At 42.6% G+C, this 27,995-nt stretch overlaps 1 protein-coding gene across 2 annotated transcripts in view; it reads right to left on the bottom strand.

Annotated features, from left to right (window-relative positions):
• Positions 1-27,995, bottom strand: part of MID1 (midline 1) — a 180,926-nt gene that overhangs the window by 17,934 nt on the left and 134,997 nt on the right. For both annotated transcript variants that reach the window (XM_029241212.1, XM_029241213.1), the window contains exons 6-7: positions 24,930-25,057; positions 17,099-17,242 (exon numbers count right to left, since the gene is read on the bottom strand). In XM_029241212.1, the coding sequence (XP_029097045.1) occupies positions 17,099-17,242; positions 24,930-25,057 (272 nt within the window). The remainder of the gene's footprint in view (positions 1-17,098; positions 17,243-24,929; positions 25,058-27,995) is intronic.

Raw genomic sequence — 27,995 nt, 5'->3', positions numbered from 1 at the left:
CCCCCCCCCCCCACCACCACCACCACCACCACCTCCTCCCGCGCTTTCCCCCCTTGGTGTCCATACGTTGGTTCTCTACACCTCTGTCTCTATTTCTGCCCCGCAAACTGGTTCACCTGTACCATTTTTCTAGATGCCACACGTAAGCGTTAATATATGATATTTGTTTTTCTCTTTCTGACTTGCTTCACTCGGTATGACAGTCTCTAGGTCCATCCACGTCTCTGCAAATGACTCAGTTTTGTTCCTTTTTGTGGCTGAGTAATATTCCATTGTACATACGTACCACAACTTCTTTATCCATTCGTCTGTCGATGGGCATTTAGGTTGCTTCCGGGACGTGGCTGTCGTAAATAGAGCTGCAGTGAACACAGGGGTGCATGTGTCTTTTCGAATTATGGTTTTCTCAGGGTACATGCCCAGGAGTGGGATCGCTGGGTCATATGGTAGTTCTATTTGTAGTTTTTTGAGGAACCTCTATACTGTTCTCCACAGTGGCTGTATCACTTTACATTCCCACCAACAGTGCAGGAGGGTTCCCTTTTCTCCACACCCTCTCCAGCATTTGTTGTTCGTAGATTTTCTGATGAAGCCCATTCTAACTGGTGTGAGGTGATACCTCATTGGAGTTTTGATTTGCATTTCTTTAATAATTAGTGACGTTGAGCTGCTTTTCATGTGCCTCCTGGCCATCTGTGTGTCTTCTTTGGAGAATAAGGTCTATGTCGGTCTTCTGCCCATTTTTGGATTGGGTTGTTTGTATTTTTTTTTGACACTGAGCTGAATGAGCTGTTTATATATATTTTAGAGATTAATCCTTTGTCCGTTAATTCGTCTGCAAATATTTTCTCCCATTCTGAGGGTTGTCTTTTTGTCTTGTTTATAGTTTCCTTTGCTGTGCCAAAGTTTCAGTAGGTCCCATTTGTTTATTTTTGTTTTTATTTCCATTTCTCTAGGAGGTGGGTCTAGAAGGATCTTGCTGTGATTTATGTCATAGAGTGTTCTGCCTATGCTTTCCTCTACGAGTTTGATAGTGTCTGGTCTTATATTTAGGTCTTACATCCTTTTTGAGTCTGCTTTGTGTATGGTGTTAGGAAGTGTTCTACTTTCATTTTTTTACATGTAGCTCTCTAGTTTTCCCAGCACCACTTATTGAAGAGGCTGTCTTTTCTCCATTGTATATTCTTGCCTCCTTTATCAAAGATAAGATGACCATATGTGTGTGGGTTTATCTCTGGGCTTTCCCTCCTGTTGCATTGATCTATATTTCTGTTTTTGTGGCAGTATCATACTGTCTTGATTACTGTAGCTCTGTAGTATAGTCTGAAGTCAGGGAGCCTGGTTGTTCGAGCTCCGTTTTTTCCCCTCAAAATTGCTTTGGCTATTTGGGGTCTTTGGTGTCTCCATACAAATTTTAAGATTTTTTGGTCCTAGTTCTGTAAAAAAAAAAAAAAAATCCATTGGTAATTTGACAGGGATTTCACTGAATCTGTCGATTGCTTTGGGAACTATAGTCATTTTCACAATATTGATTCTTCCAGTCCAAGAGCAGATGGTGTATCTCTCCATCTGTTTGTGTCATCTTTGCTTTCTTTCATCAGTGTCCTATAGTTTTCTGAGTACAGGTCTTTTACCTCCTTTAGTAGGTTTCTTCCTAGGTTTGTAATTCCTTTCTTCGCAGGGGCGAATGGGATTGTTTCCTTAATTTCTCTTTCTGATCTTTCGTTGCTGGTGTATAGGAATGCCCGAGATTTCTGTGCCTTAATTTTGTATCCTGCAACTGTACGAAATTCATTCATTAGTTCTAGTAGTTTTCTGGTGGCATCTTTAGGACTGTCTATGTATAGTATCATGTCACCTGCAAACAGTGACAGTTTTACTTCTTCTTTTCTGATTTGGATTCCTTTTATTTCTTTTTCTTCTCTGACTGCTATGGCTAAAACTTCCAAGACTATGTTGAGTAAGAGTGGTGAGAGTGGACAGACTTGTCTTGTTCTCTTTGATTTCTTCAGTGATCTCTTGGTTATTTAGTAACGTAGTGTTTACCCTGCATGTGTCTGTGGTTTTTATGGGTTTTTTCCCTGTAATTTATTTCTAATCTCATAGTGTTGTGCTTGGAAAAGATGCTTGACATGATTTCAATTTTCTTAAATTTACCGAGGCTTGATTTGTAACCCAAGATACGATCTGTCCTGGAGAATGTTCCATGTGCACTTCAGAATAAAGTGTATTCTGCCACTTTTGGGTGAAATGTTCTAAAAATATCAATTAAATCTAGCTGGTCTATTGTGTCATTTAGAGCTTGTGTTTGCTTGTTAATTTTCTGTCTGGATGATCTTTCCATTGGTGTGAGGTGTTAAGGGTCCCCCACTATCACTATGTTACCGTCGATTTCTCTTTTATAGCTGTTAGCAGTTGCCTTACGTATTGAGGTGCTATGTTGGGTGCATATATATTTATAATTGTTACATCTTCTTGGGTTGATCCCTTGATCATTACGTAGTATCCTTTCTTGTCTCTTGTAACATTCTTTCTTTTAAAGTCTATTTTATCTGATATGAGCGTTGCTACTCCAGCTTTCTTTTGATTTCCATTTGCATGGAATATCTTTTTCCATCCCCTCGCTTTCAGGCTGTATGTGTCCCTAGGTCTGAAGTGGGTCTCTTGTAGACTGCGTATACAAATACGGGTCTTGTTTTCGTATCCATTCAGTGAGCCTGTGTCTTTTGGTTGGAGCATTTAATCCATTCACTTTTAAGGTAATTATTGATATGTATGTTCCTATGACCATTTTCTTAATTGTCATGGGTTTGGTTTTGTAGGTCCTTTTCTTCTGTTGTGTTTCCCACTTAGAGAAGTTCCTTTAGCATTTGTTGTAAAGCTGGTTTGGTGGTGCTGAATTCTCTTAGCTTTTGCTTGTCTGTAAAGCTTTTGATTTCTCCACTGAATCTGAATGAGATCCTTGCCGGGTAGAGTAATCTTGGTTGTAGGTTCTTCCCTTTCATCACTTTAAACATATCATGCCACTCCCTTCTGGCTTGCAGAGTTTCTGCTGAGAAATCAGCTGTTAACCTTATGGGAGTTCCCTTGTATGTTATTTGTCATCTTTCCCTTGCTGCTTTCAGTAATTTTTCTTTGTCTTTAATTTTTGCCAGTTTGATTACTATGTGTCTCGGCGTGTTTCTCCTTGGGTTTATCCTGCCTGGGACTCTCTGCGCTTCCTGGACTTGGGGGGCTATTTCCTTTCCCATGTTAGGGAAGTTTTTTGACTCTAATCTCTTCACGTATTTTCTCTGGTCCCTTCTCTCTCTCTACTCCTTCTGGGACCCCTCTAATGGGAATGTTGGTGCGTATAATGTTGTCCCAGAGGTCTCTTAGGCAGTCTTCATTTCTTTTCATTCCTTTTTCTTTATTCTGTTCCGCAGCAGTGAATTCCACCATTCTGTCTTCCAGGTCACTTATCCGTTCTTCTGCCTCAGTTATTCTGCTAGTGATTCCTTCTAGCGTAGATTTCATTTCAGTTATCGTATTGTTCATCTCTGTTTGTTTGTTCTTTAAGTCTTCTAGGTCTTTGTGAACCATTTCTTGCATCTTCACTACCTTTGCCTCCATTCTTTTTCTGGAAGGTTGCCTGTCTCCACTTCATTTGGTTGTTTTTCTGGGGTTTTATCTTGTTCCTTCAGCTGGTACATAGCCCTCTGCCTTTTCATCTTGTCTATCTTTCTGTGAATGTGGCTTTTGTTCCACAGGCTGCAGGACTGTAGTTCTTCCTGCTTCTGCTGTCTGCCCTCTGGTGGATGAGGCTATCTAAGAGGCTTGTGCAAGCTTCCCGATGGGAGGGACTGGTGGTGGGTAGAGCCGGCTGTTGCTCTGGTGGGCGGGCCTCAGTAAAACTTTAATCTGCTCGTCTGCTGATGGGTGGGGCTGAGTTCACTCCCTGTTGGTTGTTTGGCCTGAGGTGACCCAGCACTGGAGGCCACAGGCTCTTTGGTGGGGCTAAGGGCGGACTCTGGGAGGGCTCATGCATGCCAAGGAGCACTTCCCTGAACCTCTGCTGCCAGTGTCCTTGTCCCCACGGTGAGCCACAGCCACCCCCCGCCTCTGCAGGAGACCCTCCAACACCAGCAGGTAGGTCCGGTTCAGTCTCCTATGGGGTCAACTGCTCCCTGCCCCTGGGTCCGGATGTGCACACTACCTTGTGTGTGCCCTCCAGGAGTGGAGTCTCTGTTTCCCCCAGTCCTGCAATCAAATACAGCTAGGCTTCGAAGTCCGATTCTCTGGGAATCCCTCCTCCCATTGTCAGACCCCTAGGTTGGGAAACCTGACACGGGGCTCAGAAACTTCACTCCAGGGGGTGGACTTCTGTGGTATAACTGTTTTCCAGTCTGTGAGCCACCCACCCAGGGGTTATGGGATTTGATTTTATTGTGATTGCAGCCCTCCCACTGTCTCACTCTAGCGTCTACTTTGTCTTATGGATGTGGAGTGTCTTTTCCAGCGAGTTCCAGTGTCTTCCTGCTGATGACTGTCCAGCAGTTAGCTGTGATTCAGGTGCTCTCGCAAGAAGGAGTGAGCGCACGTCCTTCCGCTCTGCCATCTTCTCACCAAATCCAAAGGTCTTTAAGACGAGCTTGGCGTGTGTGTATGGATGGAGTGGGTGGGATATATATGTTGTCAAGCAAGCCTTAACCCCACACTTAATTTTTTTCCAATTTCTGTTTTCCCCCTTGCTTTATCCAATATTCTTTTTCCATCCCTTAATGATCCCTCAGAATTATTTCACAACTTCCCAGTTACTTTCAACCTCAATGCACATCGCACCTGTTCCCCTTTCCCCAGCACAGGCTGGGCCTGTGCTTTGGGGAGCTACAGTGGGCCAGATGGTTTTTCCACTCTTCTCCTCTTTGTCCCACTCTAAGCACTCGAAATCGAGACGAGGGGGGCCTTGTGTGTCTCTCGGACATCTTTGTCTTCTCCCACTTGTAAACTGTAGATTCTCCACTCACTGCAGTGAGCTGCTGCTTTGACTCAGGGTTTCTCTGCTACCTCATGCCAACTTTAGGATCCCCTCTGGCGTTGACCGTCTCTGTGCTCACTGCCATGCGGAATCCTCTCATCTACAGCCTCATTAAAGCGTGCTTTTTCTTACCCTCCTTGTCACTGACCTCCCCCAAGTGAAGCCTCTTCTTAATTGCCTGGCTGTCCAGTGGTTAAGACTCCGTGCTGCTTCTACCGCGGGGGGCGCGGGTTCGATCCCTGGTCAGGGAACTTTTACTCCCAGTAATGCCTCCCTGGGCAGCTCCTGAGCAAACCCAGGTCCCGTCAGCACGGACGTAGCCCCACATTCTCCTGAAGCCCAAACCCCAGCGAGTACTCTGGAGACTGAGCTCCTGTTGCACGGGAGCTGGCCCTTCTAGTCCCAAAGCGGAAGCCCTGGCAGCGTGTGTAACTCACTTTAGATATTTAATAAGAGCATTACACTAGTAATAAAGCAACAGACACAGAAAACAAACTTACGGTTACCAAAGGCGAAGGGACAAATTAGGAGTTTGGGATGAACACATGCACACTATTCTATATGAAACAGATACTCAACAAGCTCCTACTGTACAGCACAGGGAACCCTACTCAATATTCTGTGATAACCTATAAGGGAAAAGAATCTGAAAAAGAATGAATATGTACATATATGTATAACTGAATCACTTTGCTGTACACCTGAAACTAACACAACGTTGTAAATCAACTACACTCCAATAAAAAATTACTTAAAAAACAGAACAAAACGATGAGCTTTTCCACTGCCTAGGACAATCCACTCGTATTCCTAGACCTTTGTCAACAGCAGTCCGGCACAAATGCAAACAGTGACAGCATAATCAAATGAGAATCCTATCAATGTCACTGTGTTTACACTGTTCCTATTTAATTGCATATGTTACAGCGAAATGAGTATTGTGGTCAAAGAAAGCAAATGTAAAAATGTTTCAATAAACTTTACATCACTGTACAACCCCCAAGCTGGGTTTAATGCGGTGGCGGAATGCTTTCAGCAACATCATAGAGCAGATGTCTGAAATCGCTGCAAACTCCAACTTGGCTTTTGCAATCCGAAGCCTTAACCCAACAGAAAAAGATTTACTATGTTTCAGAAAACTTTTCCAAACCAAAGGAGGGACGCTGGCCATCCTGATTAGTTTGTGAACAGGTCACTAATTATTTTACTTGATATGAAAAGAACAAAATGTTTATGGAGTAGTAAGATTTGATTGGCTATCTTTACCCTGGGACAATCTGCTTTGATGAACGCTACCTCTAACTATTTCGGCTTACCTTTATATTATTGTCATGGCCAAGGTCATAACTGAGTGAGAGGTTGCTTACAAACGCCAAGAAAGCAACATCGACCGTTCTCTTTCGGGGGTGCGGTTGGTGGGATGCCTCGGTGTACACCATTATTGCATTGCTAGTGTTGGTCTAGTGCCAGCACCACTTAACTTCTTGCATATGGTGCCAAGCGCCAGACTTCTCTGCCTTGATACCCACCCCACTGTGCTGAGACCGTTGACCGGGTTTTATTCATTCATCACTTTACGAAACATCCATATAACTGTCCTGACTGAAATCTCTACTTTTCTCTCAATTCGTTTCCAGTCATCTTGGAGGGGGTGCCAACATTCACCTTCTCCAATTCAGCTTGAAGTATTCAAACAACAGTGCAACTTGGCAGTTGATCAGTTCATAATACAATAATTGAGTTTTGTGATTTTGTACTTTTTCTCTCTCATTCACAAGGGGTCAGAAGCATCTCCCTACATAATGCCGCTCCTCACAAGATGCGAATTACAGGGGTCAGAGGCAAGCATCTCCCTACATAATGCCGCTCCTCACAAGATGCAAATTACGTCTGGGCCTTCAGAGCAACTGCCTGTCATCTTACAGTAAAACATTATGTATAAAACATTATGCAACACGGACGCCCTTCGGAGAGGCTGCACACCAGCTTCTCACACCCTTTGTTTCTTTGGACGTAAGTGAACATTCTTTTCCTTCTTCTCAGTCCACATAGTATATGTTTCATAACTTTCATGAATGTTTTCAAAATGACTAAAACAAATTAAATACAGATAATTACTTTGCCACGAAGGCTTGAAGACACGGATCTTTTGACTTTTGCCAAGGATGAAAACAATAGGCTGCTAGGAGAAGGCTCCAACTGAGGATTTGCAATGATGCATTAAAAGTAGTTCTGGAAAAAAACTGTAAAATTGAATACATAGCTATTTCTCATAAGCAGTTCGTTAACCTCTGTAGTCGTAAGCCTGTTCATAACAATGAAAAATAAAAAATTAACTGTCATTAAGAGTGTATGAGTTTGATTAGAGAGAGTCTTTTTACAAGATTAAAAAGCGCCATAGATAGTATCGAATTCTCCTTCACTAAAGTCACTTGAGGGCAATTAACTAGAATTTATTATGACAAGTGCAGGAACTGTGACCTAGGGACAGTAAAAGACTGCCTAGTGGCACATGGAGCTACAGCCAGCTTTGGAGCATTCTTTCTCCTTCTTTCCAGTAGCGTTTGTACTCTTAGATCTTATCATTCAATAGAACATCTCCTTTCAAACGGTAGGACAGAAGAACAAACAAACAACGTGCGAGGAAGGCCTTTCACGCGAAGACTGTGTAAAATGCCATTATGTAGATAATCCGGGCAGATCGCACGACGGACCTTTATGATACGACAAAAAATATAATGACGGGTGAGTCTAGGCTATATTTTTGTAGGAACAGTAACTTTGAATAGCTATGTGCCAACGCTGGCAAACACAGGGCTAAGACCTTTACTTTTAATGTCTCAGCCATGTGAGGTTAAAACATTACCTCTTCTTACAGATGAAGAAACAGAGGATGTTCAATAATTTGCCCCAAATTATAGAGCTAGTGAGGTCCAAAGCTGGGATTCAAATCCAGATCTCCCTCAATCACTACAACTCTGCGTAACAGTTCAGAAAAAAAATATCTATGGCCCAAAAGCACATGAAAAGATGCTCAACCTCACTAATCATTAGAGAATTGCAAACGAAAACTACAGTGAGGTGTCACCTCACACTGGTCAGAAGGGCCATCATCAAAAACTCTGCAAATAACAAATGCTGGAGAGGGTGTGGAGAAAAGGGAACCCTCTTGCACTGTTGCTGGGAATGTAAATTGGTGCAGCCACTATGGAGAACAGTACGGAGGTTCCTCAAAAAACGAAAACTAAAACGACCATACAACCCAGCCATCCCACTCCTGGGCATAGATAAGGAGAAAATCATAACCTGAAAAAAAACGTGCACCCCAATGTTCACTGCAGCACTGTTTACAATAGCCAGGACATGGAAGCAAACCTAAACGTCCATCAACAGAGGAATGAATAAAGAAGATGTGGTACATATACACAATGGAACAGCGCTCAACCATACAAAAAGAATGAAATAATGCCACTTGCAGCAACATGGATGGACCTAGAGATGATCATACTAAGTCAAAGAGAAAGACAAATACCATATGATATAATTTCTATGTGGAATCTTAAAAAAATGGTAGAAATGAACTTACGTACAAAACAGAAACAGACTCACAGACTTCAAAAACAAACTTGTGGTTACCAAAGGGGAGAGGTCAGGAGACGGGTAGATTAGGAGTTTGGGATTAACACCTACACACTACTATATATACCACAGATAACCCACAAGGACCTACTGTACAGCACAGGGAACTCTGGTCACTATTCTCTAAAAGCCTATATGAGAAAAGAATCTGTAAAGTAACGGATACACGTATATGTATAACTGATTCACTTTGCTGTACGCCTGAAACTAACGCTGCATTGTAAATCATCAACTATACTCCAATATAAAATAAAGAAAGAAAGATTAAATTACAAAAGAAGAGAAAAAATAATCTGAGAATGTTTACGTCTCAGTTACCTTTCATCTAAATTCATTCTTGCATTGTGGCAATTTGACCCTGTAGGCCTTGGGACTTCACTCTACTGCTTTAATAGACAGACATTAAAGAGACAAACAAATGCTGATACTAACAAGCTGACTAGAGCACCCCAGTTAGATGAACAAGTGCAGTTTCACTGGTTTCCATCTGTCCTGGGAGGACAGGCCTTTTTAGCATCTACGTTTCAAATAAGGCAGATCTTGCACTGTGTAGCACAGGGAACTCTACTCAGTATTCTGTAACAACCTATATGGGGGAAGAATCTGAAAAAGAATGGATATATGTATAACGAAATCACTTTGCTGTACACCTGAAACTAACACAACATTGTAGATCAACTATACTCCAATATAAAATAAAAATTAAAAATACTAGCTAAACAAGGACCTACCGTATAGCACAGGGAACTATATTAATTATTTTCCATTATAGGTTCTTTCTTACAAGATAATCTGAAAAAATAACTGAAACTTTGCTGTACACCTGCAACTAACACACTATTGTAAATCAACCACACTTCGATAAAAAAAATTATAAGAACAACAAAAGGCAGGTCTGTAATCTTCGTTAAGCCACGTGCATTTATTTCCTTGTGGCAACTGCTTTCTGGGAACAAATCCCCTTCTCTGGCATCACCCAACGTAAAGCTCTAATTTCAGTAGTATTGTTGTCGTTGGATTTCTACAGGTGTGGCCTTTTCTCATCTATTCCATTCTTGTGTCTTTTTTTGGTATTCTTTTCCATGCCAACAGCATGGAAGTCAAGGTAGTCAACAGTTTAGTCACCTGGGAAACCCTAAGTTTCAAGCAACAGGTATCTTCCTTTCATCTTGGGGCTGGAATGAAGTGCTGGTACGGAGCTAAGGCTCTCTAGTAGATGGTCCTCTGGCCCCACTCCCTTCCTTCTTGCTGTATCCACGCATTTTGTTTGCTATATAACCTTGCAGGCCTCTCATTGTGACTCCAGGCTCACTCGTGGGAATGGGTTTGGCCAATGGCATGTCAGCTAACGTGACAAAGACAGAGGCTTGAAAAGCATGTGGGCAACTGGGCCCAGCCATCTGCCTTCACCTCTGCAGTCCCCTGGAGAACATGCTTGAGGTAGATTGCAGGAGAGAGCTGTCCAGCAGTGGAGATGCGCCAGTTACCAGCCTGAGCTGCGAGGGAGCCTAACCAAGATCAGCAGGTTAGCTGACCCCCAGCTGACTCCAGATGCACAAACAGTAAGAACTAGACCTGTACGGGGTTGAGTCCTGGTTCTGTTTCTCTATCTTCATTTCTCACCGTCTCCCCTTCCTCACTCAACTCTCTAGCCAGGCTTAATTAGACGAGATCTCCCACTGCACCCTGCCACCTTCTGTCTCTATAGGTTTGCTTAACATGGCTGGCTGGTATGCCTTTACCGTACTGATAGGTACCCACTCTCTTTCAAGACTTAGTGATCACTTGCCCCAAGACCTTTTGGTTGTACCACCTCTGCCCTCTCTATGCCTTCTACCTCCTCAGGCAGCTTGGCAAAGCTGTTCTCAACGTTTCATGATTTTCCCTTTCGCTCCCAAATTACACATTCTTAGAAGATTGTAATAAAAGCTAAGTAAGAGTTTAAGAAAAGCTTCCAAGGCAGGCTGATTAAGGAGTGAAAGGTCAGAGGGGTCAGGAGGGGAAGCTGGGAAAAGGGGCTATAGGGAGGGGGGGGGGCATTTGTTGGTATGAGTCACTTATACTTTAGCCCCTTAGAGGTGTGGGTCTTTCTGCATCACTCTTTTAATTACTCCTAAATCAAATTTCTACTTGAAGCGTCATGCGCCTCAGAATTACTTGTGCTAGGAAAGAACAGTGTAGTTCCAAAAAGGTTTATATAATGAAAGCAAGGCTGGTATGGATTTATTCAAAACATTTCTTTGTTGAAAAGTGACTGCTATTCTATCCTCTTCTACTTTGGCATATTCTATTTTTATTTGCTAAAGAAGCTTTCAAACTTGCTCCGCTAAAAATACATTTCTTCTCGTCCTTTGCCATGTACTTAATTCAAATAACTGCGGGGCGAGAGGGAGTGCTTCCTCTATTATCATCTCTCTGGCCAGCTACTTGCTGCTATTCTAGATCATCACATTGTCTCCGATGCGGAATATCTCATGGGCCCCAGTGAGAGAGGGGCTTCTCTGTGTTTCAAATAAGGTCTAAAATTCTTCCTAGGTGGGGGCCAATTGTTAATATTTCAGAAGATGGCCCTGCTCGCCTCTGAATGAGACCAGGTATTTGGTATTCTTCGGCTATTCATTTTATTAAATCCTTTAAAAAAAATGTGAAATAGATTCCGGAGACAAGATGGCAGAGGAGAAGAACTTGAGCTCACCTCCTCTCATGAAAACACCCAAATCAAAACTGCTGAACAACCACTGACAAAAAAGACTAGGACCTACCAAAAAAGATATTCTACATCCAAAGACAGACAGAAGAAGCCGCAACAAGACAGACAGTAGGAGGGGTGCTTTTGCGATATAATCAAATCCCATGCCTGCCAGATGGGTGACCCAGAAAATGGAAAATAATTATATTGCAGAGGTTCTCTTACAGAAGTAAGCGTTCTGAGCCCCACTTCAGGCTCCCCAGCCTGGGGGTCTGGCACCAGGAGGAGGAGCCCCCAGAGCATTTGGCTTTGAAGACCAGCAGGGCTTGAGTGCAGGAGCCCCCACGGGACACGTGGTAACAGAGACTCCACTCTTGGAGGGCGCACATAAGGTTTCCTGTGAACTGGGACCCAGGGCAAAGCAGTGACTCGACAGGAGCCTGGGTCAGACCTACCTGTGGGTCTCGGAGGGTCTCCTAGGGAGTTGGGGGTTGGCTGGGGCTCACTGTAGGGGCAAGGGCCAGAGGCCCCAGGAAATGCTCATCAGTGTGAGCTCTCCCGGAGATCGCCATTTCGGCACCGAGACCTTGCCCCCCCCCCGCCCCCCACCACTGCCTGGGTCCAGTGCTGGTACACCTCAGGCCAAACAATGAACAGGGTGGAAACACAGCCCCACCCACCCATCAGCAGACAGCCTGCCTGAAGTCGTCCTGAGCACAAAGTCTCCTCTAAATGCACCTCTTGACATGGCCCTGCCCGCCAGGGGGCAGGCAGCAGTCCCTCCCAAGCCTCTGGACCAATCTCACCCACCAGGGTGCAGACACCAGAAGAAGGAGTGAACTACAAACGTGCAGCCTGAGAAACAGAGACCACAAACACAGACAGTTACACCAAATGAGACGGCAGAGAAATATATTCCAGACAAAGGAACAAGAGAGAACCCCAGAAGAACAACTAAGTGAAGTGGAGATAGGTAATCTACCTGAAGAAGAATTCAGACTAATGAATTAAAAAAGAAAAAGCAACGCAAACACAACACTAAAGACAGTCATCAAATCACAAGAGAAGCGAACAAAAGAGGAAGGGAAGAAGAAAGACTTACAAAAACAAATCCAAAACAATGAACAAGATGGCAATAAGAACATACATATTGATAATTACCTGAAATGTAAAAGGATTAAATACTCCGACCAAAAGACATAAACTGGCTGAATGGATACAAAAGTAAATCCCGTATATGTGCTGTCTACAAGAGACCCACTTCAGACCCAGGGACACATACAGACTGAAAGTGAGAAGACGGAAAAAGGTATTCCATGCAAACGGAAATCAAAAGAAAGCTGGAGTAGCCATACTCATGTCAGACAAAATAGGCTTTAAAATCAAGACTGTTACAAGAGACAAAGAAGGACACTATATATATACAGTGATCAAAGGATCAAGCCGTGAAGAGGATAAAACAATTGTAAATGTATATGCACCCAACAAAGGAGCACCTCAGTATATAAGGCAAATGCTAACAGCCGTAAAAGGAGAAATCAACAGTAACAGAGTAACAGTGGGGGACTTTAACACCCCACTTACATCAATGGACAGATCATCCAGACGGAAAATCAATAAGGAAACACAGGCCTTAAATGACACATGAGACCAGATGGACTTAATTGATACTTATAGAACATTCCATCTGAAAGCAGCAGAATACACACTCTTCTCAAAGGCACACATAACATTCTCCAGGAGAGATGACACTGCTGAGCCACAAAGCGAGCCTCGGTAAATTTAAGAAAATTGGACTCGTATCGAGCGTCTTCTCCGACTACAACGCTATTAGATTAGAAATCAACTACAAGAAAACCCACAACTGTACAAAACACAAACACGTGGAGGTGAAACAACATGCTACTAACCAACCAATGGATCACTGAAGAAATCAAAGAAGACATGAAAAAATACCTAGAGACAAACGAAAGCCTGATGCCCCAAGACCTACGGGACGCGGCAAAAGCAACTGTAAGAGGGAAGTTTATAGCAATACTATCTTACCTCAGGAAACAAGAAAAATCTCAAATAAACAACTTAACCTTATGCCTAAAGCAACTAGAGAAAGAAGAAGAGACAAAACCCAAAGTCAGTAGAAGGAAAGAAACCCTAAAGATCAGAGCAGAAAGAAATGAGATAGAGACAAAGAATACGTAAACAAAATTGATAAATCTTTAGCCAGACTCATCAAGAAAAAAAGGGAGAAGGCTCTAATCCATAAAATTAGAAATGAAAAAGTTGAAGTTACAACAGGCACCACAGAAATACAAAGGATCATAAGAGACTACTACAAGCAACTCTATGCCAATAAAATGGACAATCTATAAGAAACGGACAAATTCGTAGAAAGTTACAATCTCCCAAGACTGAACCAAGCAGAAATAGAAACTGTGAACAGACCAATCACAAGTACTGAAATTGAAAATGTGACTTAAAAACTCCCAACAAACAAAAGTCCAAGAGCAGATGGCTTCACAGGCGAATTCTACCAAGCATTTAGAGAAGAGTTAACACCTATCATTCTGAAACTCTTCCAAAAAAATCGCAGAGGAGGGAACACCCGCAGACTCATTCTACGAGGCCACCATCACCCTGATACCAAGACCAAACAAAGATAGCACAAAAAAAGAAAATTACAGGCCAATATCCCTGATGAATATAGATGCAAAATTCCTCAACATAATACTAGCAAACCGAACCCGACAATACAGTAAAAGGATCATACACCGTGATCAAGTGGGATTTATCCCAGGGATGCAAGGATTCTTCAACATACGCAAATCAATCAATGTGATGCACCACATTGACAAACTGAAGGAGAAAAACCATGTGATCATCTCAACAGATGCAGAAAAAGCTTCAACACCCATTTATCATAAAAACTCTCCAGAAAGTGGGCACAGAGCCTCAACATAATAAAGACCATATATGACAAACCCACAGCTAACTTGATACTCAACAGTGAAAAGCCGAAAGCATTTCCTCTAAGATCAGGAACAAGACAAGGATGCGCACTCCCACCACTTTTCTTCAACATAGCTTTGGAAGTCCTAGCCATGGCAATCAGAGAAGAAAAAGAAATAAAAGGAATCCCAACTGGAAAAGAAGTAAAACTGCCACTGTTTACAGAGGACATGATACTATACATAGAAAATCCTAAAGATGCTACCAGAAAACTACTCGAGCTCATCAGTGAATGTGGTAAAGTTGCAGCTTACAGAATTAATACACAGAAATCTCTTGCATTTCTATATGTTAACGACGACAGGTCAGAAAGAGAAATTAAGGAAACAATCCCATTTACCATCACATCAAAAAGAATAAAATTGCTAAGAATAAACTTACCCAAGGAGCCAAAATACCTGTACTCGAAAACTATAAGATGCTGATGAAAGAAACACAGATGGAAAGGAATTGGAAAAATCAATATTGTTCTTGAACTGGAAGAATCAATATTGTCAAAATGAGTATACTACCTAAGGCAAGCTACAGATTCAGTGCAATCCCTGTAAAATTACCAATGGCATTTTTCACAGAACTAGAGCGAAAAAATTTTTAATTTGTATGGAAACACAAAAAACCCCGAAGAGCCAAAGCAATCCTGAGGAAGGAAAACAGAGCTGGAGGAATCAGGCTCCTTGACTACAAAGCTACTATGGCATTGGCAGAGAAACAGAAATATAGATCAGTGGGACAGGATAGAAAGTCCAGAAGTAAACCCATGCACCTATGGTCAACTAATCTATGTCAAAGGAGGCAAGGATACACAATGGAGAAGAGACAGCCTCTTCAATAAGTGTTGCAGGGAAAACTGGACAGCAACATGTTGAAGAATGAAACGAGAACATTCTCTAACACCATACACAAAAATCAACTCAAGATGGATTAAAGACCTAAATGTAAGACCAGATACTATAAAACTCTCGGAGGAAAATATAGGCAGAACAATCTCTGCATAAATTGCAACAATATCTTTTTGGATCCACCTCCTGGAGTAATGAAAATAAAAACAAAAATAAATGAATGGGACCTAATTAAACTTAAAAGCTTTTGCACAGCAAAGGAAACCATAAACAAAACAAAAGGACAACCCACAAAATGGGAGAAAATATTTGCAAACAAAGCAACTGACAAAGGATTAATCTCCAAAATATACAAAAGCAGCTCATGCAGCTCAATATCAAAAAAACAACCCAGTGAACAAATGGGCAGAAGATCTAAAGAGACATTTCTCCAAAGAAGACATACAGATGGCCAAAAAGCACATGAAAAGATGCTCAACATCACTAATTATTAGAGAAATGCAAATCAAAACGACCATGAGGTGTCAGCTCACACGGCTCAGAACGGCCATCGTTAAAAAATCTACAAACCATAAATGCTGGAGAGGGTGTGGAGGGAAGGGAACCCTCCTATGCTGTTGGTGGGAATGTGAATTGGTGCAGCCACTATGGAGAACAGTATGGAGGTTCCCGAAAAGAACTTAAAATAGAACTATACCATATGATCCAGCAGTCCCACTCCTGGGCATGTATCCAGAGAAAACCATAATTTGAAAAGATACGTGCACCCCAGTGTTCAGTGCAGCGCCACTTACAACAGCCAAGGCGTGGAAGCACCCTAGATGTGTCCATCGGCAGAGGAGTGAATAATGAAGATGTGGCACATATACACAACGGACTAGTACTCAGACATGAAAAGAAGGAAATAATGCCATCTGCAGCAACGTGGATGCACCTAGAGGCGGTCATGCTAAGTGACGTAAGTCAGAAAGGCAAGTACCCTGTGATATCACTTCCATGTGGAATCTAAAAAAAGATACCAATGAACTTGTGTACAGAACAGAAACAGACTCACAGACTTCAGAAACAAACTTATGGTTACCAAAGGGGAGAGGTCGGGGGAGGGGTAGATTAGGAGTTTGGGATTAACATCTCCACACTACTATATATACAACAGATAACCAACAAGGGCCTACTGTACAGCACAGGGAACTCTGGTCACTCTTCTCTAATAACCTATATGAGAAAAGAATCTGTAAAGTAACGGATATACGTATCTGTATAACTGAATCGCTTTGCTGTACACCCGAAACTAACACAACACTGTAAGTCAACTATACTCTAATATGAAATAAAAACTAAAATAAAAAATAAAGTGACATAGACCCAAGGTTAATAACGACAAAAAAATTCTGAAGGTAACACTCAGAAAAGAAAACTAAATGTATGATATAATGACTAAACCATGTAACTCCCACCCAGAAAGTGCTGTTAACCCCATGATCTCCCCATGTTTTTCCAGTGGTGCTACTGCCCTCCCATCCAAGAGGCAACCGTCATCCTGACTTTTATTTATAGGTTTTACACCTGTGTATACATCTCTAAACACAAGAGCTTTTTATCTTTAACTTATGTACAAACAGACTCCTAGTGCAGTCATCCTTTTGTTTCCCGATTCCTTTAACAATATGTTTGTAAGAGTCGTCCACGTGGTTTGCTAGAGATCAAGAATTTTCAACGCCATCTGGCCTGTTATTTTTCCCAGCACAGTACGAGTGAGTGCTACCGTCTTCTTGGTTAGGAAAGACAAACCGATAAATATTGTGTACTCTTTCCGTCCTCGTCTTCCCTCGATATTTAAATTCAGAAATGCAGTCGATCTGAAAACAGTCACCAAACAGAGAAGTCAAGAGGGCGTGCGATACTCACTCACAACATTGGCTTGTCCGGTGAATATGGTGTACTGCAGCTCGTAGGAAACCACACTGAATTCGTCATCGGAGGTCCAGTGAACGGTGATGGTGTCATAGGAAGCCGTGCAGAGCTCTTCTCTAATTGTGGGAGGGTTGGGAGCTGTGGGGAGCAAGACGGTCATCAGCAGAGAAGCAGACACCTCTGGGATACATCTCAAAGGAGATGTCTGACAGTCAAAGCAGGCCTTTTAAAACATATCCATCAGAACTGCTACCCAAGAGATGGTGATGCCAATCCAAAGAGCATTTGCTTGGCTGGTTATATCACTGTGATTTTTCCCAGGTAGTGTGACTTCAGCCAGCCAGTACCTTCTCTCTATTTATCATGAAAGCATGTTCAGAAGGGTAAGCAAACAAACTCTCTTATTCGTGAAAGAAAACATGTCAAACAAAAAGTAAACAAGATGAACTCTTGTCATTTCATCCCCATTGTGGGGATGGCAAACTTTTTCGGTAAAGAGCTAGATGGTAAATATTTTAGGCTTTGTGGGTCCTCTGGTCTCTGTTCTGTACCGTGAAAGCGGCCAGAGACAATGTGTACTCAAGTAGACCCGGCCAGGTTCCAGTAGAACTTTATTTACAAAAACAAGTGAGGACCAGATTTGGCATGTGAGCCAGTTAGCCAACCTCTGAGCTACAAGATGCCACGTATTTTTATATTCAGGCGCCCAACTGCAAAAATACTGATGTTTGTTATCCCATAACATATCAGTCAGATAAGTGTCTGAAAGTTTTCTTTCATTACATGTTTTGAGGCCTTATAAAAATGCATTAGTGTGATTCAGTTTTCTTCTCATTTTTCAGCTGATAGGTGATATGTCAAATTAAGAACACGATTGCCAATCAATCATATCTAAGAAGTACATTTTCCTTCCTCAAGAAAAACAGGATGCCTTGGCATTTGATTAACTTATCGTTGGGGAAGGCTGCTGTTTTATGTCTTGAACACACTCTGGAGTGGAGAAGTCTAAATCCTACCCAAATGATGATTTTAAGTGGACTTCTACTGGACTGATTTCAATAACTGCTTTTATGAGACGAGTTTGTGAGCAAGAAAAAGCCTAGGCAGTGAGTGCTTTGCACCGGCAATAATATTTTAGAGCAGGAGCTGGCAAGCTATGGCTATGGGCCAAATCTGGCCCGCGGCCTGTTTTTGTAAATAAAGTTTTATTGGAACACAGCCAGGCTCATTCACTTATGGACTGTCTCTGGCTGCCTTTGTGCAATAGCAGAATTGAGTAGTTGCAACCATATGTCCTGCAAAGACTAAAATATTTACCATCTGGCCCTTTACAGTCACAGTCTGCCGAGCCCTGGTTTAAAGCGTCGATCCAGGCCTTTTTTTCCATTCTTCTGTACACCAGTACCTAACTTCAAAACGAGAAAAATATATCTGCATCCGACAGATGAGCAACGTTTGCTTACACTATTGGAGAACTCTTTCCTGCGTGAAACTTTGATTAGGATGCATTAGTCCCAAAGAAACCCCAAGAGGGAGGGAAGTTTATGAAAATGGTAAAATTTTAAACTTGAGTTGTTTTAGTACTCTGCACTTCGCCACTTGACGATACCTGCGGGACACATATTGTACGAAGCAAGTCCCTTTTACATCTGTGGCATCAAGTCAGTTAGCCCAGCTCAGTCTATTGATTACTGAATTCCACAGACATCATGGCGGCAGCCGCTGCATCACGGTGTGCATTAAGGGATACTACTCAGCCATAAAATGAAATAATGCCACGTGCCATGGACTTAGAGATGATCACATTAAGTGAAGTAAGTCAGGCAGGCAAAGACAAATACCATATGATACCACTTACATGTGGAATCTAAAATATGACACAGATGAACCTATCTATGAAACAGCAACAGACTCACAGACACAGAGAACAGACTTGTGGTGGCCAAGGGGGAGGGGAGGTGCGGGAGGGATGGAGTGGGAGTTTGGGACTAGCAGATGCCAACTATTATATATAGGATGGATAAACAGCAAGGTGCTACTGTATAGCACAGGGAACTAGATTCAATATCCCGTGATAAACCATAATGGAAAAGAATATGAAAAAGAATATATTGGGTTGGCTAAAAAGTTCATTTGGGTTTTGCCGGAAGCTTGTGTATACTATATGTATATATATATATATATATATATGTATAACTGAATCACTTTGCTGTACACCTGAAACTAACACAACATTGTAAATCACCTCTACTTCAACAAAGTAAATTAAAAAAAAAAGAGATAACTTGAAAAAGAAAGTTGTGTATCAAGATAGAAGGGCTCTACAGAGCCTTAAAGCGTTCTTTCTGGAATATGACTTCATACATCTGTCTCCTGAAGTATCCACAGGCAAGATTTAGTGTCATCAAAAACAGAAGTATAGATCAATGGAACAGGATAGAAAGCCCAGAGAGAAAACCACGCACCTACGGTCACCTTATCTTTGATAAAGGAGGCAAGAATATACAACGGAGAAAAGACAGCCTCTTCAATAAGTGGTGCTGGGAAAACTGGACAGCTACATGTAAAAGAATGAAATTAGAACACTCCCTAACACCATACACAAAAATAAACTCAAGATGGATTAAAGACCTGAATGTAAGACCAGGCACTATAAAACTTAGAGGAAAACATAGGCAGAACACTCTATGACATAAATCACAGCAAGATCCTTTTTGACCCACCTCCTCGAGAAATGGAAATAAAAACAAAAATAAACAAATGGGACCTAATGAAACTTCAAAGCTTTTGCACAGCAAAGGAAACCATAAACAAGACGAAAAGACAACCCTCAGAATGGGAGAAAATATTTGCAAATGAAGCAACTGACAAAGGATTAACCTCCAAAATTTACAAGCAGCTCATGCAGCTCAATATCAAAAGAACAACCCAATCCAAAAATACGCAGAAGCCCTAAGCGGACATTTCTCCAAAGAAGATATACAGCTTGCCAACAAACACATGAAAGGATGCTCAGCATTGCTACTCATTAGAGAAGTGCAAATCAAAACTACAGGGCTCCCCTGGTGGCGCAGTGGTTGAGAGTCCGCCTGCCGATGCAGGGCACATGGGTTCGTGCCCCGGTCCGGGAGGATCCCACATGCCGCAGAGCGGCTGGGCCCGTGAGCCATGGCCGCTGAGCCTGTGCGTCCGGAGCCTGTGCTCTGCGACGGAAGAGGCCACAACAGTGAGAGGCCCGCATACCACAAACAAACAAACAAACAAACAAACAAACAAACCAAAAAAAAAACTACAACGAGGTGGGCTTCCCTGGTGGCGCAGTGGTTGAGAGTCCGCCTGCCGATGCAGGGGACGCGGGTTCGTGCCCCGGTCCGGGAAGATCCCACACGCCGCGGAGCGGCTGGGCCCGTGAGCCATGGATCCGCTGAGCCTGCGCGTCTGGAGCCTGTGCTCCACAACGGGAGAGGCCAGAGGCCCGCGTACCGCCACAAAACAAAAACAAACAAACAAAAAACTACAACGAGGTATCACTTCACACTAGTCAGGATGGCCATCATCAAAAAATCTACAAACAATAAATGCTGGAGAGGGTGTGGAGAAAAGGGAACCCTCTTGCACTGTTGGTGGGAATGTAAATTGATACAGCCACTGTGGAGAACAGTATGGAGGTTCCTTAAAGAACTAAAAAGAGAACTACCATACGACCCAGCAATCCCACTCCCGGGCATATACCCTGAGAAAACCATAATTCAAAAAGAGTCATGTACCACAATGTTCACTGCAGCTCTATTTACAATAGCCAGGACGTGGAAGCAACCTAAGTGTCCATCGGCAGATGAATGGATAAAGAAGATGTGGCACATATATACAATGGAATGTTACTCAGCCATAAAAAGAAGCGAAATTGAGTTATTCGTAGTGAGGTGGATGGGCCTAGAGTCTGTCATACAGAGTGAAGTAAGTCAGAAGGAGAAAAACAAATACCGTGTGCTAACACATATATGTGGAATCTAAGGGAAGAAAAAAAGGTTCTGAAAAACCTAGGGGCAGGACAGGGATAGAGATGCAGACATAGAGAATGGGCTTGAGGACACGGGGAGGGGGAAGGGTAAGCTGGGACGAAGTGAGAGAGTGATATGGACATATATACACTACCAGATGTAAAACAGACAGCTAGTGGGAAGCAGCCGCATAGCACAGGGAGATCAGCTCGGTGCTTTGTGACCACCTAGAGGGGTGGGATAGGGAGGGTGGGAGGGCGACGCAAGAGGGAGGGGATGTGGAGACATATGTATACGTATAGCTGATTCACTTTGTTATACAGCAGAAGCTAACACAACACTGTAAAGCAATTATACTCCAATAAAGATGTTTTAAAAAAAAAAGAACAGATAGAAAGCTTGGAAATAGACCCATGATACGTAGAACTTGACGTACAAAAAAGGCAGCACCACAAAGGTGGCAAAGCCATCTTCATGAGGAAGGAATAGATTGCTTAGAAATTATGCTGATAAAACTGGTTCAAAATATGACGAAAAATTCAGTTAAATCCCTACCTTACACTAAATACAAAGGTAAACTTCAGATAGCTTAAAGATATAAATGGAAAAGTAAAACAGTGAGGCTAATGGAAGAAGCAGAATATCTTTGTGACTCAGGATGGGGAAAGGTTTCTTTAACAAGATCCAAAAATACAAAACTTAAATCACTAAGATGTATACTTTAAATATCTTACAATTTTCTTTGTCGATTATACCTTAATAAAGCTGAAATGTTTTAAAAAATGAAAAAAATGGTAGAATTTATTAGTGAAAAACAAAGATTTAGTGCCATGTGCTGTGACTCGGATGAATAAGTGATACCGATCGAGAGACGCCTTCCACGGAGGAGGCCCAGCTGCGTCATAAACATGCTTATTACTGTCCGTGTGGTCCCTGTTAGTGTGGGATCACCCTGCATGGGTCAGTGGAGAAATATTTACTCTCCCATCATCTAAACACTTCATTGAATTATTTCTCCATCAACCAACGTAGAAAGGTTTGGTTCTCTCTGCATTGCAATACATGATTACATATAAAGAACACTGTGTTTGAAATCGGCAGGTAGCTGGGAGACACGTGGCAGGGGCTGTAATCAGGGAGGGAATGTCACCCCTCCGGGTTATTCACTTGACGTACCATTTAGAGGCATGTCAGAGGCGAAAAAAAAAAATCTTGTTTTCACAGCCAGGCAGACTAGCCCTGTTTTGATTATAAAGCCAATGGGTTTGTCCTGAAAAGTCAATATCCAGCTTACAGTAAACGAGAACAGCAGCGCGTTGCCAGTTTCAATATTCATGCAGTTGGTATACCAGAACTGTTATTTTCTTGCCTCTGTCATAAACAGGACACAAGAAATGGTGGGCTAATGCTCCACAAACACTCCATTTCCTGCTTACGAATGTCTGATAAACTATTTGGACTTGGCAGTATCAGCCGAGCATTGTATGTTATGGCCAGGATCGATGTTATGTCTAGAAATGGTCCAAATTTGTATCGGAGGGTGACAGCTAAGAAGGCGTAATAGCAGGTACCCCATATGGTCTTTAGTTTGGCATAAACAGCCATCGGGATGATAGATATATGGCGTACACTCTACAAGTCAGTGCAAACTACTTTCACAGTTTCCCCTGCAGTCAGTACGCTGGCATTCACACAGAGATTAGAATGGGCATACGTTATTGAAATGCTCTTAAACAATTCTGGGGAAATGGGAAGGACATTCTTGACAATAAGACACTGATTCTGTGCAGAATGGCCACGTGCCCGGCCAAACACTTTTTGCTCTTCTCTGCCCTTGGGCGTGACCTTATGACATGGATCTAGCCCACAAGACACGAGTGGAAGTTTGCTAGATGGATCTTTTGAACAAGCTTTTGGTTTTCCTCATAAACAGACTTGGCTGACAGAGCTTTTGGTCATCATTTCCCGTCTGTCCCTCTCTTTTTGTCCGTAACTTGGGCATAACGCCTGGAGGTGGAGTAGTTCTGCAGTCACGTGGCAAGACAATGACGGTGGCAGAGCACAAAAAGAGAAAGAGCCTGGGGTCCGACGTCATCACTGAACCGCTGCCCAGCCCTGGACGGCAACAGAAGCCTCTGTTCTCCTGTTTCTGTGATAGGAACACTGTCTGATGGGTTTAGTCACTGCTAACTGGATTTTCTGTTGCTGTGACCACACTCATTCCCAAATGATATAAGAAAACAGGAGATTTTTAATAGGATGCCATCATAAAAAGCATCTCAGCCCGAGAAAGGCTCACCTGCATGGTCCAACACAGTAGCCACGAGCTCCGTGTGGCCCTTTACATTTCACTTTAATTAAAGTGAAACAAAAGTAAAAACTCACTAACCACATTTCAGGTTTTCAACACAGCCCCACGTGGCTAGCAGGTATCCTACTGGACAGTGCAGAGTGCTTCTATCATCCTAGAAAGTTCTGTGGCATGGTGTTAGTTGAGGTCAATCTCAGAGTGAAAAGCTACACTCATGAATAGTTGAAATCCAGCTTGGTTTCTTACTGGACGTGCTTTTTGAGTCAACTTATTTCTTCCTTCATAGGCATCGTATGGTGTGAAAGAATCACCTAAGATAAGAAGATGTTTCTGGGGTGACTCGCCTCCCTTGCAAATGCACAAAGGCTAAAACCGGCACCACTGATCTGGGTACAGTGCTCCTTGAACATAGAAATCCTTTGCTTTCTAGCCACAGACTGTAAAAATAAACATCACCCAATGCTCCGTCTCTCCTGCTTCCCCTTTCCCAACTGCTCTCCCACAAACACACATACACAATGAGGGTGGAGACACTGGTGCCGCGCTAAGTTAGGGATGTGGTCTCTTGAAGGTGGCACATTCTAAATTCAGTGCACAGCTGGCTTCACTGTAGACGCGGAGCTTCACTGAATTCCCCGCGGCACCCGCGGCTCTGGATAACACAAATAAAGTCATCTGAACAGTCAACATTCTATGAGCAAATGTGGTCAGTTCTTGCCTTAGCGGTCGACGGCTAAGAAAAATTCGGAAGCGTGGTTAGGAAAAGGAGTAGCCAGAGGTTTCTTTTATTATGGCTGCTTTCGTTTCTTAAGCTTGACCTCACCCCCCCACCCCCACCCCCCAAAAAAGTGCCTATCAAAAAGCACAGAAGTGAAACACGGCACCAGGAATACAAGTGTGATTTTTGGGACATCTGCCACGGTGACCTTTGCCAAGACGAAATTGAGTCTTTTACTAGAAAGTAAGGAGGTCTTTGGAGCCTGTACAGACCTGAGCTAAATCCTAATTCTGCCTCTCCCTAGCTATCTGACCTCCAGCAAGATGGATGACCTCTGTCGTTTGCAAAATGAGGATTATAATACTTTACCTCAATTCGATGTCGGGAAGATTAAACAAACACAAAGAGCCAGGGCAGAGCAGATACCCCCATTAGAGTTAGCTGCTAAGTTTTTCTCTGCCAAGGCACTGTGAGAGTCATCTGCCTTGCTGACATGAAACGGAAGACAGCCACGCTGCCCCATGTACCTCTCTGATGGCCAACAGAGGTATCACGTGTGGTACCCACACGTCGAGAGTGCGGGAAATGGTGGTCAGTATGCTTTCAATGACCGAGATTCTCTTTTTGCCTCTGTCCCCAGTTTAGTCTTGGACTGTATTATTTTGCTTGGAAAACAAACCAACCAACCAACCAACCAAAGGAATACCAAAAATGTTTTACGGGGATATTAGACTTCATTCCTAATGAAGTATCACTGAACGTACCCAGTATTAAAGAAAACACAAAAGACAATACCTGTAAGGTAATCCAGACATTCTAGCAATTTCTTCTCTCGGGAAAAATCTAAGGCAAAGGTGTCAAAGGTGTCGTTGAGGTTGATTTCAGGAATTAGCACCTGGGATGATGCCGTTGCCATGGAGACTCTGTAATTGAAACAAAACAACTTTTTAGAAATGTCAAGCTGGCTTTTACCATCACTGCATAGGAATGAAAAAATAAAAGGAAAAGAAATATCATTAAGAAATCGTGTTTTTTTAAAATTAATTTATTTTTGGCTGTGTTGGGTCTTCACTGCTGCGTGCGGGCTTTCTCTAGTTGCGGCGAGTGGGGGCTACTCTTCGTTGCGGTGCGAGGGCTTCTCATTGCGATGGCTTCTCTTGCTGCGGAGCACGGGCTCCGGACGCGCAGGCTCAGCGGCCATGGCTCACGGGCCCAGCCGCTCCGCGGCATGTGGGATCTTCCCGGACCGGGGCCCGAACCCGTGTCCCCTGCATCGGCAGGCGGGCTCTCAACCACTGCGCCGCCAGGGAAGCCCACCATTGCTGTTCTTACACGGGAGCCTCAAGAAAAATCTCGGAGTGGCACAACAGGCAACACAATGCAAATGAGTATAAGCTACGAGAGGAGGCAGAGGAGCTGGGAAAACAGAAGAATGGCTTCCTCCCTTCCTTTTTACTATCGGGACAAAATTCCCCATGGAGGCGAAAGAATATTCATATTTCACATTGCTGTATATTTAACTCTCTGGCCCCCGCACATCTAACTCCAGCGAGAAGCGCATAGCTCCAGGCATTTCTTCACACATCTGTCTGGGAAACTGTTTGTTCTCTTCAGACTCAACCCTGCTCCACTTCAAAGAAGAGTCTTCCAAATTTCAAGCTGCATAAAAGGCAAAGTGAAGATTAAAAAAGAATGTTTCCAGATATTGGATTAGTTTAATCAATGACTAGCCTCTCCCTAAAATAAACATTAAAAAAGGAGTTTTTGTCAGGCTCGTTTTCATTCTCCTTGTCTTCATGTTCTTGCACCATATTCCCAGCAGATGCCACGGAAAATATACATGAGCTTCCTAACAAATTCCCCTGATGGGTCCACCATTTCCCCTCTTCATTAAGGTTGCTAGGTAGATAGGCTTCTCGTTTGTAATCTATAAAGCAAGCTATTGGTAGGTATCGGTCTCCTGCAGTGGACTGTCACGTTGATTGGGAAAGTTATTATTAATAGCAGAACATTTTGACTAATTAACGATGCAAGTGATTCTTCTAAGAACCAGAAAATTATGGGATGATGTAAACCACTTCTGAGCACATCAAACTATGCTAGACTCATAATCTTGATTTTGGTATTTCAGGAAGTTCAATAAACACCACCGAGGACCTACTATGTGCAGGATACTGTGTAGGGTACTGGGAATTTTTGAGCAAAGAAACAACCTTTAAATGATTTAGCCATAACCTAGTTACTTATTTTCTAACGAAGGGCATTGATGCTCATTTACACAAGACCACAGAGCTAGCTGGCAGCAGCCAGGAAGAGAATTCTAGGTCTGTACTCTTCCATTTAATTTAGAAAAACGTCAACCTGGTTACACTAAAAGACAGATCTCCTCTTGCATCTCCTAATGGCTCTTAAAGTTTTGGATTTTATAAAGAAATATATCTTGGCTATAAAAATTACATCTGTGGGCACATCTATACAATGGAGTATTTTTCAGCCATAAAAAGGAATGAAAGACTGATATATGCTATGACATGGATGAACCCTGAAAGTATTATGATAAGTGAAAGAAGCCAGACACAAAAGGCCACATATTGTATGATGTACTTGGATGAAATGTCCAGAACAGGCAGAAATCCATAGCGACAGAAGGTAGATCAGTGGTTGCCAGGGGCTGGGGGCAGGGGACAATGGGGAGTGATTACATAATGGGTGTGGGGTTTTCTTTTGGGGTGATGAAAATAATTCGGAACTCGATAGAGGCAGGAATTGTACAACACTGTGACTGTACTAAATGCCCATGAATTGGTCACTTTAAAATGGTTAATTTTATGTTATGCAAATTTCACTGCAATAAAAAAGTTACACCTGTGAAATGCGCGAAAGCCTTAAAGTTTCTATAATTGTACTTCTGGTGCATATTCAGTGCTATGTAGGGAGGGAAGTAGAGAAGATAATCAACAATGTAATAATTGGAATGATACTGAGATCCATACATGAAAGTTTGAAGAGGAATAAACTCTGGAAAGAAAAGTTTCAAGTGTTTGAATGAGGATAGAGAATCTAAATTCACCACCTGATCCTTTCACCAGGAAACAGCGACAAGCAGGGAGTTGTGTGATTTTATTGGCTAATTACTGCACCCAAGAGAATTGGACTAATTATTATGACAAACAACTGCTAATTCAGACCGATGGATAAAGGGATGGTTGCTAGGCACTTTTCACAGACGGTCAACCTGGACTTAAAAAACGCCTTCCTTATGACCTATAATCACAAACACTCCTTCAAACTCAGAGAGGTCTTAGGATTAGTCACCAAATATTCAACGAATACTGAGTAAGCCCTTCAAATATGTCATTTACTGAAGAGCCCAACAGATTTGCATCAATGCAGAAAGGTTCAAAGAAATGCTACAGTGCCATTTGAATTCCTCGAATAAAAATTTCAAAGTGAAACCCCAGTTATTTCTGTTTCATGATGTCCAACAGGGAGAACTGCACCAAGCTATCATGAAACAAGCACCGAACTTTCTATTGTGTTTCTCTGCTGTTCCCGCGTGGCACAGATCTTGTGCTCACCAGGTTGGGAGATCTCGAATGCTCTGAACAGATAATCTCAAGCTGGTACTTCCCCTGTCCAGTGGCACAAGCTTCTGTTCAGGTTCATGCAAAATAGATTTCATTCCCAAGTTTCTCCTGGCTCTATGGTCCACAAACAATTAACTAAACCATGCTTTAGTCAAGGGACACTGTTGACAATGCCTGACATCTTGATGGTGGGAACTTTGTAGAGCAGGAACAGAGAGGCTGAAAGTTCCTAAGCCTGGGAGGCAAAGACTGACAGCAAGACTCTTTGGAGATG

This window comes from Monodon monoceros, unplaced genomic scaffold, assembly GCF_005190385.1.
Source record: "Monodon monoceros isolate NGI ecotype Baffin Bay Population unplaced genomic scaffold, NGI_Narwhal_1 Super_Scaffold_22, whole genome shotgun sequence".
Lineage (NCBI taxonomy): Eukaryota > Metazoa > Chordata > Mammalia > Artiodactyla > Monodontidae > Monodon > Monodon monoceros.
This window is presented reverse-complemented; position numbering and strand designations above follow the sequence as displayed.